The sequence below is a fragment of the Homarus americanus genome, unplaced genomic scaffold (assembly GCF_018991925.1).
Source record: "Homarus americanus isolate GMGI-L3 unplaced genomic scaffold, GMGI_Hamer_2.0 scaffold45979, whole genome shotgun sequence".
Taxonomy (NCBI): Eukaryota; Metazoa; Arthropoda; class Malacostraca; order Decapoda; family Nephropidae; genus Homarus; species Homarus americanus.
The window spans coordinates 235936-250000 of record NW_024713739.1 but is presented as its reverse complement, the minus strand read 5'-3'; the positions used below and the strand labels follow the sequence as shown (position 1 = coordinate 250000).

Sequence of the window (14065 nt, the reverse complement as noted above, 5' to 3'; positions counted from 1 at the left end):
ATCTTACTCATCCACGAAAATTGTAAAAAAAAAAATCTTAAGAAAAGTTTTTCCATTTTGCTATTTTTTACATTAGTTTTTCCTAGACCTGGAAGGGTAGACGAGGGAGGTGGTGAGGGAGGTGGTGAGGGAGAAAACAATGAAGGAGACAGTGAGAGCGTGGGAGACGTACACCTGGCGTCTCCAACAAACCATCTTGCCAGCACTGTATAAAAGTTACGTTGGCGCTGGGGGTGGAGAAGGCCGCTCTATTGCTGGTGGTGGTGTTATGAGCAGCTTCTCTTCCTCTAGTAGCGTACAATATATCAAGTTTGGGTGTCTTATCTTCAGGTGATCCATTGGTTCTGTTAAAGACCCGTTTTTGTTACACCCTGTTCAACTACACATTTACCGCTTCGCTGTCGCTCAGAGGCCGAGTCTCTGTTCGGTTTGTGCTGTTAGACGGTGACTGGGCTGGACTGGCTGGACTGTCATCCCGTGGCGTGGCTAGACTGTCACCCTGCGATTTAGCTAGACTGTCACCCCGCGGTTTGGCTAGACTGTCACCCCGTGGTTTGGCTAGACTGTTATCCCGCGGTTTGGCTAGACTGTCACCCCGCGATTTAGCTAGACTGTCACCCCGCGATTTAGCTAGACTGTCATCCCGTGGCGTGGCTAGACTGTCACCCTGCGATTTAGCTTGACTGTCATCCCGTGGTTTGGCTAAACTGTCATCCCGTGGTTTGGCTAGACTGTCATCCCGTGGTTTGGCTAGATTGTCACCCCACAGGTTAGGCAGCGGACGTGTGATGCTGGGGACGGTGCAGCTACAGGGCCCCAACATGAAGCCCCGCCTTAAGAAACAATCATGAGAGAACCACGACTACCTCACGCACACACGACGTTCAGTTCCCAGACGGTCGAACATCACGCCACGAGTCTCCAGATACACACACACACACACACACACACACACACACACGCACAGAGAGAGAGAGAGAGAGAGAGAGAGAGAGAAAGCAAATGTCCCTTTGACAAAAATGCAACAGGAAAACACTTATATCAACATGTAGATGAGTAAAACCTACTGGTGGGTTAAGAAAGTAGAGAGGAGGTGGGGTAGCGGTGGGCTGTGTTGCGTGGGTGTGTTATCAGACCTCCGGCGGGAGTCACAAGGCAGCTCACGCAGGCTGGTAGAGGGACCCGGCCTGCGGCACGCAACCCCCGGCCCTCCCGACTCCTGCAACCACGATTACGCTGATCCCTCTTCCCACTCCCTCCCTCCCTCTCCCAGACACGTGGCGCACAGATAAGATAGCGGAGAGCGAGGGGACTAGGGGAGGGTGGCGAGGTGGGGAGCGGCATCCTCGATACACAATGTGATGGAAACTGAAAGTAATGATCAAGAGAAATGCTATGTTGAGTGACGAGGTGAGGGTAAGTCTGTGCCGATGTAGAGATGTTTGGGTGAGTAGAGGAGGGAGTAACTGACCGACACATGACAGGTTGTAAGTTATCAGTCATCACTCGTGAGCAACACAAAGGTCCTTGTAACCTGGGAGTCTCGTCTGCGCTGGTGCTTGCTTTTGTTGCGTCTCTCGCTCCTGGGAGGGCGAAGGTGGGTGGAGTGAGACCTGAGCGACGTTGGAGTTACTTAGGAGCATGTCAATTTGCTCCGTGGCTGCAGGCTGTGAGCATGGTACCAATCCCTGCAATCTTGGCGCAGGCTGTAGGGCCCGAGCGTGGCCCTGGTCAGTAGGTGTTGCGTGCTGCCTACCATCACACTGGCGGTCCCATGCTTTTTATAACCGGGCTGCAGGCTCTCACCTCCCTCCTGGTAGTTGATGCTCGAGCTGTGAGTGTGGGCTCTGTTACCTCCCTCCCTTCCTCCACCCACTTGCTTTCTCCTTTCGATGATGACCCACAGACAGGAGTACCTGGTGAAGACGCTGTTAATGATGTTACTCCGACTACCCCGTACAGGTGGGCGACTTGTAAGTGTAGGCGAGGAAGGTGGGTTGTAAGCACCTACCTCCGTGCAGCCATCATGCATTGATGATAGGAGGGCAGGCGACCGATGACAGAGTATCTCACACACCTGGGGCACGACACACGACCTGCTACTGCTTGGGCAGACAAGTCCCTGCAGCAGCTGCAGTAGCACGGAGGGAAGGACGTACAGTAGCGGGGGCGCGGGATAACCTTGGGCCATGGTAGTACTGGAACATCGGGTCCTGGCGGCTACAATTAATGGTTCTGCTGACAGATGATGGGACGCTGCCTGAGTTCTCCGAAAACACTTTTGATCACTCAAGTTTAGTTATATTTCCCTGACAGCCTCAACTCCCCTGGGCTTCGTACACAGATGATGACGGACGTGGACGACGTTCAAATCACCAACAGGAAGATGCATCAGCGAATGAACCGAGTCAGAAGCAGACTAATTCACCCACCGTCCTCTTCCCTCCTCGCGTGTCTGAAACCCTCAAACATTGACATATTCAGACAACACACTAAACACAATTATAAACCGAATTCCAGTGAGTAAAAAACAGAAGCGCATGAAACTGAGGATCACGCTGGCGCCTGTGAGATAGCCCAGAGGCCCAGTTAATGTGCCCTTCCAGCCACCCTCCACGCCGCCTCGCTCGCCCCTCTCGCCCCATGAATGAGCCCATCCCGGGGTCCGGCAGTCGCCCGCCAGTAACCACACGTCTGCCACCACTAATTCTGCCAACATTCGCCCAGGACTCGCCTATCATTATCACGCCTATCACTATTATTATGGCACCTATGTCACCCAAGAGTCACTTTCATTGCCTTCAGTCATCAAGACTCGGTGCCGTAAATATTTAACCGTGGACACTGTAACGACGACTATCACCATAATCACCATTACATTCTCCCGGCATCACTATCATCATTACCACTATCCCCCACCAATCACCTTCACCACCACCACCACACAATCACTGCCCCGTCTTCACCATCTCTGCAACCCTTATAATCATGTTTGTCACTGTCACCACTAAGCCAGATTTCTGTTATTGTTGTACCTTTGATCACAATAAACCAGAGAGCAGCCAGGTACACACACCTTGATAATTAAAACCCGCGAGACAAGATTACTAGGTATTTGTGAGAGGCACGACAGGTAACTACTAGTACCTCTCTCTCTCTCTCTCTCTCTCTCTCTCTCTCTCTCTCTCTCTCTCTCTCTACCTCTCTCTACCAGCACACTACCACTATCAATACTACCACCATTACCACTATCACCACCACCACCATGAAGTGTCTGTAACATATTCAGCACAGCCATAACACCTGTCATACCACCATCACCACACACACCTTCATAAATCAACCACCAATTATCATTACCACAACAATAACACACTGAACATAATCCCCTCACCTATAGGTATACCGACAATACCTGACTACCACCATTAACACCTGTCACCTGTGCCACCATTACCATCACCACTATGGCCACCAACACCTGTGGGGATTTATCATTTTCTATTGTTACTCACTTCTACCACCCTACACATACCTATCAAGAGCACCACTACCTAGTACCACAAACTACTACCATTACTACTTTAACCACAATTAATACTACCACCACTACTACTACTACCACCACTACTACTACTACTACTACTACTACTACTAACACAATTAATATTACTACCACCAACACCACTATTATCACTACCACCACCATAACTACTACTTCTACTACTTCTACCACTACTACCACCACTACCACCACCTACCTGGAACGCCATACCATAGAGCGAAAAATACCAAAAGGAGTGAAGAGGTTAAGACAGACAGACAGACGGGCAGACAGACAGACAGACAGACAGACAGACAGACAGACAGACCGACCTTCATCGCTATCATCTTATTCATTATTATTTCATCTTATTTATAAATCTCGTTTGTTTTGGTTCCATTTTCTTACTTATGTCTATTTCCCACGTTTATTCCTCCCCTTTACTCTAACCTTTTGATCTCTCATGTATAAATATTCTGGTTGGGTTAGGTTAGGTTAGGTTACCTGCTATACAAACCAATCAACTGGTATACAGGTGCGCTGGCTTGTATGTATGTATACCTGTATGGATGTAACATGAATATAGTGTGTGTGTGTGTGTGTGTGTGTGTGGAGGAGAACAGATGCGTGTGTGTGTACATGGTGAAGGGGCGGAGCCGTCTGTCAGGACCTGTCAGTCACTCTGTCACGCGTTCCACCCACCGTCACTAATGTATCTAGTCTCGTCACTCACCGTCACTCACAACACTCACCGTCACTCGCAACACTGTCACTGACAACAACTGTCACTCACCGTCATTCAACGTCACTCGCAACACACCGTCATTCGCAACACTGTCACTCACAAAAACTGTCACTCACCGTCACTCGCAACACTTACCGTCACTCACAACAACTGTCACTCACTCTTCCTCCCTACCACCTCTATCTTTGTTTCCCTCCCTCCTTCCCTCCCTCCCTCCCTCCTTCCCTCCCTCCTCCTTCCCATTAACCTACCCTCCTTCCCCCCACCCTTCCTCCTCCCTCCCACTTTTCCTCCCACCAACCCACCTTCTCTCCCTCCTCCTTCCTTCCCTCCCCTCCCTCCTCCCTCCCTCCCTCCCTCCCTCCCTCCCTCCCTCCCTCCCTCCCTCTCCCTCCCTCCCTCCCTCCCTCCCTCCCCTCCCTCCCTCCCTCCACAGCCATCTCAACATAGCCCTGGCAATAATAATTACTGAGAAGCCAACAAGCATAATAACGGGGTCCTGCACGCGCGCTCCTGCCCACACACGCGCCTCCTACACGTGTCTCATGCAACCCGTGGCTTATATATGGCCTTGACTGGGTTATACCTGGCTTGGGATGCACACTATATGGCCTGGGTTGGCTTCTACCTGGCCTGGACTCTTATACCTGGCTTGAGCTGGCTTATAACTGGCTTGAGATGGGTTACAATTACACCATATTGCAAGGTATTTGTTAAACTAGCGATTCCTTGTAATTCCTAGTTCCATACTTAACTAGATTAATTAGGACTACTATATATATATTACTAGCAGTCTATTGCATCATTAGCTAGTTTCTCATTTCTCACTTGTAAAACGAAGGTGTAAAAATTATAAAATTATTGATCTCAGATCAAACTACATATATATATATATATATATATATATATATATATATATATATATATATATATATATATATATATATATATATATATATATATATATATATATATATATATATATATATATATATATATCGGGTGAAATTATCGGAATCACTACTGATATCGGAAAAAATGATTAAGAATTTGTAAATTTATCGACGTGAAATAATGTTATCGTATTTGAAGTTTCTTATATATTGAGACAGGTGTTGGGAGGCCATTATTACGTGTTAGCTCAGGTAATATGGGTGATTTTTCGTGAATGGGTTAAGTGGCGCGAAACTTTCTATTCCATTTTATATTTTTCCCCATTCCATCTTGTATATTTCCCCATTCCATATGTTTCCCTATTCCAACTAGTATATTTCCCTATTCCATCTAGTACGTTTCTCCATTCCATATATTTCCCTATTCCCTATTAACTCAATATATTACACTATATGATATAACACAGGTGCTAGTACAGGTGTGAACACAGGTGCTAGTACAGGTGTGGACCATTGCTACGCGTTGATGTCCTATATAATAGCTGTAGCTTTTCCATACATAGGAGTTTATTGGGACTGGAGTGTCATTTTGCCATGGCTGTATTGGGGTGGGGTAGGGGGGTAATTACAGGTGTGTGTGTGTGTGTGTGTGTGTATGTGTGTATGTGTGTGTGTGTGTGTGTGTGTGTGTGTGTGTGTGTGTGAGTGTGAGCCACGTCACTGTCTATTAACGCTTCGCGTAAAAATAAAAGCCATTGACTCGTACAAGAAATAAAGGTTAATTAACGTAATTAACCTCACACCTGAGAAAAAAGGAGTGACGTAATACGGACACTGATCAAATGATGTTAACTTTATCCACGTCTACTCACATCATGTGCGTGTTTCTGTTCTTTTCTCGTCCGTGATATAACAGTAGGGTTAGCATACTTAAACCTCAGACCATAAAACCACACATCACCACACATCAGTACAGTCACCACACATCACCACACATCAGTACAGTCACCACACATCAGTACAGTCACCACACATCACCACACATCACGTTTTCGTTTTCCCTCCATCCAACTGCGCCGCTCACACCTGTCTTTCACTCACCCCAACACCTGTACACCCCCACACCTGTACACCCCCACACCCCCAACATCCACACACCTCACACCACCCACACACCCCTAAGGAGCTGGTCCCCACCTGCGTTACTCCCCCACATCCTGCCCCACAGATACAACATCACCCTTCCCCACACCCAGCATCCCCCTCCCCACACATCCCCCCCTCCCCACACACAGCATCACCCTTCCCCATACCCAGCATCCCCCTCCCCACACACAACACCCCTCCCCACACACAACATCCCCCCTCCCCACACCCAGCATCCCCACCCCCTTCCCACACCTAGGAGTAGCAGCTGCGACCACAGTCCTTCCCTCGTCAAGGTAGAGGCGGCGGCTAGGAATCCGAAGGAGGCGTAGCTGAGGATTAGGTTCCAACCAGTTGCTGAAACTAGAGGCGAGCGTGATCTAGGGAATGTCCTACCTTCTACTGCTACTGCTGCTGTTGTTGCTACTTCTGCTACTGCTGCTGTTGTTGCTGTTGCTACTTCTGCTACTACTGCTGCTGCTGCTGTTGTCGTTACTGTTATCATTGTTCCGTTATTCTCTCTACTCTTGCTCTTATTATTACCGTTACCTTTGCCTCTGTTGCCATAAAAGTTATTGTCAATAAGAACAGCAACAAGTAAACAGTTAGGAGAGGAATGAACACTAGTAACAGAATCATGACAACAGAAGCAGGGGATATATTAACAGGAACAACAACAGAAAGTAATGAAACAGCAACATAAACAATAGTTGCATCAGAATAAACAGATATATATATAACAGTAACTTGATGTGAGCACTAATGGATAAAAACAGAAACAACTACAACAACAACAACAACAACAATAACATTCACCACCACCAACAACAACAACACAAACAACAACAACCACCACCAACCACCACCAACAACAATAACAACAACAACAATAACAACAACAATAGGCAGCGTGACGGAGCCGGTCGTGAGAGAAACCACTTTGTGACAGTCTTCTTCCTCACTTCCCTCCCTCACTTCCCTCCCTCACTTCCCTCCCTCACTCTCCCTCACCTTTCTTCCTCACTTCCCTTCCTTACCTCCCTTCTTCCCTCACCTCTATCCCTCTCTCCCTCATCTCACTCCATCCCTCACCCCCGTTTTTCACCTCCATCTCCAACACCTCCCTGACCTTTCTCCCTCCCTGACCTTTCTCCCTCCCTGACCTTCCTCCCTCCTTGACCTTCCTCGTTCCTTCATTTTTCTTACCGTGAATACATACACAGGTAATTCTGAAGGCCAATTGGAGGATAAAGGGAGGGAGGCACGTGCCTAATTATCCCCCACCTCACCTCCCTCTCCACCCCTACCCTCCCCCCACTCGTCCCTCTCCTGAATTCACTGTCTCTTCTTCCCCCCCTTAAAGTACTACATCTTACTTGATAAATGTGTTTTTGCACCGTAATTAAACTCTGATGTGTGTGTGTGTGTGTGTGTGTGTGTGTGTGTGTGTGTGTGCGCGCGCGTGTGTGTGTGTGTGTGTGCACCCACTTGAAAAGAACTTTCTTGTAATCGTTCATAACATAGCAATTGGAATGACCATAGCTTATCAATAGGAGGGGTGGGCAGTGCAGGGCAGGGGGCAGGGTAGGACAGGGCAGGGTGTATATTCGACCACTTGGCGGACTTTGACGTCACTGCGGTTCAAGTGTCGCATGTCTTAACCGCAAGTTAATCCCAGGCTCCGTGCGGTCACCAAACATTCACTCTACATAGCTTGGTTACTCCTGTCTCACCTTCCAGAGAATTTTTTTTGGTTTTAACTTTTTATTGTCATTTTATCTACTTATCCCAATATTGTTTATTCCTTGCTGTCTAGGTTAGCTTAGGTTAGCTTAGGTTAGGCTAGGTTAGCTTAGGTTAGGCTAGGGTAGAAAACACTATTAAATTCTCACATAGAGGATTAAATTAACTTACGGACCTTTGAGAAATCTGAATAAGTGTTCTGCTGTGTTGTGTTGTGTCGTGTCGTGTTGTGTTGCATTGTGCTCTCCAGTGTCGTGTCGTGTTGTGTTGTGACGTGACGTTAGTTGGTGGTTGTGGTTGTGGCCGTCACCAGCCCTGCGTGACGGCTGGTGACGTACACCCCAGTTACTCTCCTACTGACTGACAGCTCGAAGGAAAATCTTATAACCTGAGAATATTAAAGAAATATAAAAATAGTGATATGCAAATTCACAAGAACAACAACAACAACAATAACAAAAACAACAATAACAACACTAATAATAATAATAATAATAATAATAATAATAATAATAATAATAATAATAATAATACAAGGTTACTGAACTCTGAGGGATTAAATAACTTATCATAATTTCTTACCCTTTCCTTCATCAAGTAATTTAAATACTCTAACATTAACTAACTCTTTCACAAATACAAGATAATACAACATACAAAATATACATTATACAAAATACATGACAAAATTCTACTATACAATTCCAACCTCGAGTCTTGGTTAAAATCAATACAGAAAATAGCTTAGTGGATCAGGAAGTTGGGTCGGGTTGGGTCAGGTCGGGTTGGATTTGAGTCGGGTCGGGTTTGGTCGGGTTGGGTTGGATTTGGGTCGGGTTTGGTCGTGTCGGGTTGGGTCGGGTTTGGTCGGGTCGGGTTTGGTCGTGTTTTGTCGTGACGGGTTCAGGTTTGGTTGTGTTGGGTCGGGTCAGGCCAGGTCAGGTCAGGTCAGATAAAGTTCCCTCTATCCAGGTCTTGAGAAGATTGGCACCTGGGGCCCTCGTGTATCCCTGGCACCCACCCCTTATGACCTTGCCTGACCTGACCCGTCACGAAGGGGGAGGTCAACAGATGAAAGCCCGTGCCGTCCCGCCCCCCCGCTGCTCCTAATAATTGCTCTCGACCCCAAATTAGGCGGTGTAGGGTGTCATTTGTTTACGCTGGCACTCTAGCGGAGAACCGGGACAACTCCTTCTCTCTCTCTCTCTCTCTCTCTCTCTCTCTCTCTCTCTCTCTACCACCATATTCCTCCGTCTGAGATGAAAACATTGGGTAAACAAGACAACACATTGGTCAACATCTGCAACACAATTGTTAACAAACCGTTGTAAACAATATGAGACACTTGATGCTTGTGGCTAGTTGACCCTAGTGGCCAGTTGACCCTAGTGGCTAGTTGATGCTAGTGGCCAGTTGATGCTAGTGGCCAGTTGATGCTAGTGGCCAGTTGACCCTAGTGGCTAGTTGATGCTAGTGGCCAGTTGACCCTAGTGGCCAGTTGACGCTAGTGGCCAGATGGTGTGATGGATGGTAACTCTCCCACCCCCCTGGCCACAGACTCGTAAGGGGGAAACTTGACCTCGAAGTGAATTAGCTAAAATTTTAACACCAAAAATAACTTACCTAACCTGACCTGACCTGACTTGACCTCACCTAATTTTATTGTTATTAGGCCAAGGGGGGAGGGGGAGGGGGGGGCTCTATATATGAACCCCATTTAACGGATTATAGAGATAATTCCGTTATAAAGAGGGTTTCATTAACGAATTATAGAGAGATAAGTCCGTTATAGAGAGGGTTTCACTATACATCACTAACCATTCCTCTTCTCGTTCTCAACAGGTATGGTTTCAGAACAAAAGGAGTAAGGAAAGGCGTATGAAACAGCTCTCTAGTATGGGCATGCGGGCACACCTCTTCGCTAATCCTCGTAAGCTCCGTGACCTGCCCTTGGGTATGGACGATGGGTATGGCTTCTTCCCTGGGTATAATGGCTTCCCAGGGCAACAGTTCCCAGGTTACTTCGGCCCCCAGCAGCCTATGGGATACCCTCACAGTTAGTATTTGTGCTGTTCGTCTTAATCTTCTTCGCCGTCTTATTCCTCCTCTTCTTCGTCTTCTTCCTCTTCCTCATTTTTCTCTTCTTCCTCTCCTTTATCTTCTAATCCTTCTTCTCCTTATTTCCCTTCTCACCTCTCTCTCCTTCTCCTCATCCTCTTCTTCCTAATTCTCATCTCATCTTTTTCCTCCTCCTCCTCCTCCTCTTCCTGCTCCACCTCCTTCCCTAATATTGTTAAATCATTGTACTCAAAGGGGTTAAATCATTGTACTCATTGAGCTAATTCACTGTACTCATAAGGTTGGTAATGTACTCAACGGGGTTCAGATTATATCACTGTCTTGCCTCAAGTCTCTGTAGAAGTGTTTTAACCATGTCCGTGTGTCCGGCTACAGTGGGTCCCGGCATGGAGCAGCCTCTACCTCCTGGCGGACCCATGGGAGGAGCAGAGTTCCCCGGGATGCCGCCCATGGCCACCATGATGGGCGAGGCCTTCCCCCCACACCCACCCATGACCTCTCCCTCAGAAGACGTCTCTGTACACGGAGGTGAGTTATAGCCTCTTCTTCGCCTTCTGCTGCGTGTGTGTCTCTCTCTCTCTCTCTCTCTCTCTCTCTCTCTCTCTCTCTCTCTCTCTCTCTCTCTCTCTCTCTCTCTCTCTCTCTCTCTCTCTCTCTCATACACGCCACACTTCTTTAATATATATCTACACAACAACAACAATAATAATAATAATAATAATAATAATAATAACAATAATGATAATGATGATGTAATAGGATTAGTTAATGTTAAGATATATATATAAAGTAGCGTTTATTTCTTTTGATAACATTGTTTACTGAGTATCGCCTTATCTTGCCCCCAACAGGACCAGGGGGGTTTAGTGACCACCAGAGCTCGGAGATCCTGGCGTGGTAACCTCCATGTCCTCTCATCCCACCCCCCTCCCCCCCTCTCCCCCCTCTCCACCGTCGCCCTGCGCACAACCCGACACACCAAAGATGCCACTGCGCACCTCCTCGATGACGTCACGCGCACCAGCTGACGTCATTTGAGTTTCTTCGTAAGAAAAACAAAAATGACTAAAAACAAACACTGATTGTCCATCCCTGTGTTTTTCTTCAGTGTAAGGATTATATAGGTGTAAATTAATTTGTTTTGGCGTGAAATATTACAACAAAAATAAACAATATTTTTCTCAGAGGACAAACCAGATGAAGCCATGAAAATATCTTTAAAAAATATTTTAAAAAATCCTAAAAAAAAAAAATATGATAAAGATAAGAGAATTAAATGTCGTCCATAGCTGTCAATACAGACCTTATTTGTAAAGGAGGGAAGATCGATGGTTGAATTGCTACACTTAGTAATCATAATGACTCATTTTTGTATATTCGCTTTGCATTCAACCATAGTTCTTAAGGGATGGGAACTGTGAACCCATTGGTAAACAAACAAACCGATAGACATAACGTGTTCATGACGTGTGCAGGACATGTTTGGACACTATGTTTCTAGATACAGCTCTCGACACACACACACACACACACACACACACACACACTCACACACACACACACACACACACACAGGGCTGTACTCTATCGTCCGAGTCCATTCTGGAGTAAGTCAACCAGTGTATGTTTATGAACTTTCCCAGGTACTCAGCAAATAGGTACTCAATGAATAGATACTCAGTAAATAAGTAATCAGTGAATAGATATTGAGTAAATATGAACTCAGTAAATTAGTACTAGGTAAATATGCATTCAGTGAATTGTACTCAATGAATAATACTTGGTAAATTGGTACTCCATGAATAAGTACTCAGTAAAATGGTACTCATGGGTAATTATGTACTGTCGTATCTACAGGTAAATATTACCTTAGAGATTCACAAAGTGTCTAATTAAGAGAGTTAGTCACCTGTACGTTGAGAATTTCTAATTGGTTATATTTACGTCTACGAATATCTTATAAATTGACACTTCCTCCCCCCTCACCCACCCTTACATAATGTATGGGAAGTACTTATGTAATTGTTGGCTTAAGGGAAATAATGTGAGGGGGGGGTAGTAGTCTTGGAGGAAAGTACCTTAATTGTTATCTGAGGGAAGTACCATGAGGGGTTAGAATTTTTTTTAGAGGGAAGTACCTCAGAGGGGAATAGTGGAACGAATGGTACTCCCAGAGGTAATAGTAAGTAGGATAGTACACACAGAGGGAAGTAGTATGAAGCGTAAGTACTCGTAAGATTGAAATATCAAGTGAATAGTACTTTGAAAAATAATTATTAAGAGACCTGATCGTAATTAATGTCAATCTTATGAGAAAATACACTGAAAACATTAACATTTCAAGATGGTAAGTACTTAAACCTTCCCAACTACTTACCCCATTTAGAGGAAAGTCTTAAACTCATGAGAAAGTACACATTAAATTAAGTAAGGGTACAGTAGAATACAGTAGAGTACAGTACTTATAAGCATAGTTACCTGCCTGTCCGATACAATACATGACCTTACACACGTGGAATTCAAAGACATACAGAATTATGTATTTGTAGAATTCAATGGGTTTTTTGTTTTTTCTCCACGTTTTGTATATTTTTGTGGAAAGCGTTCGTCTACCTGCGATGGATTCACATTCCTGCTATATTTTGTCGTATGTTTAAGGTAAGGAACTCTTTGCCAGGTTCGTGTACATATCTGTATAGTATCTGTTGAGAATGCACAGCCAAATCTCCTTTTGTGTAGATAGGTCTGAAAAAATTACCATCACGTTGTAGTTATGTTTATTATCCATTGTACTTATTATTGTCTTCTTTTATCCGTCTTGCTTAGTAGTTTTTATTTTATTCATTTTTTTTCTTCACTTTACTTAAAAAAAAAAAGTGAAAAATGTGAACCTACTTTTCATGTCGTCTCGGGGTGGCGCTTTATATAGTAACAGCCGCGAACTGTAAGGATAACTAACCTATCATATAAGGTGCTTTACCTGACTGACAGTGTGACGTATCTATGCCGTCATCCGTGAACAATGCCCTCCTCTCACCAACACAGACAGATGACGTTATGTAGAGGCTGAGACTAGGATGGTTTCGTTAATCACACTTTTAACATGTTATTTTTTCATCCGGGATAACAATAGCTATGAACAGTTGACCTTGTATATAATTTTTTAAATGTAATGTTCAGTGCTTAATTAATGCCTACCACAAGGACACCAGCCGCCGTTAACACCTGCTGCCTCCCGTCCTTCTTCTGCAGATTTAAGGACATCAGGCATCCTTCTGCAGGTTTTGTAGGTCTGTTTATAAGTCTCAAGGATCCGTAGAACCTTCTTCAGGTTACGCTATGTTCCTCTGCAGTAGTGAAAGAGGAGGAGGAGGGCGGTGAAATAGAGAAAGAGACAGACAGACAGACAGAGAGACGGTGGCAGCGGTGATGTTGACGGCTGGTGTAGAGGAACAGCTGGTCCCGGGCGCAGTGTCCCCACCCTCTCCCTGCAGAAGGCCGCGCTGGAGTGGCAACAGAAGCTCCCAGGAATAACTGTGTGTGTGTGTTCTGACTGTTTTTCTCATTGTATATGTAAATCTGTGATATTGATTACTTGTTATAAATTCCAGTGACCATTTTGTAATAAAACTAACGAAAGTAAATCTGGTGGTTGTTCTTTTATTTCTACGACTCTTAAATTAATCTACGACTCTCAACATGGGTTTACAAAGGGAAAATCTTGTCTAACAAATCTGCTAACGTTTTTTAGGAAAGTCTTCGAGGTAGTAGATAATGACGAAAATTACGATGTTATTTACTTAGACTTTAGCAAAGCATTTGACAGAGTACCGCATCAGAGGCTTCTGATAAAAATTAAGGCTCATGGTATCGAGGGGAAAGTTTTAAATTGGATAAAATCATATGGCTCACCGA

General features: G+C 45.2%; 1 protein-coding gene across 2 annotated transcripts in view; it reads left to right on the top strand.

Annotated features, from left to right (window-relative positions):
* Positions 1 to 13794, top strand: part of LOC121874742 (LIM/homeobox protein Lhx1-like) — a 56256-nt gene extending 42462 nt beyond the window's left edge. For both annotated transcript variants that reach the window (XM_042379036.1, XM_042379027.1), the window contains exons 5-7: positions 9914 to 10127; positions 10526 to 10678; positions 11002 to 13794. In XM_042379036.1, the coding sequence (XP_042234970.1) occupies positions 9914 to 10127; positions 10526 to 10678; positions 11002 to 11051 (417 nt within the window). In that variant the 3' untranslated portion in view covers positions 11052 to 13794. The remainder of the gene's footprint in view (positions 1 to 9913; positions 10128 to 10525; positions 10679 to 11001) is intronic.
* The last annotated feature ends 271 nt before the right edge of the window (positions 13795 to 14065 follow it).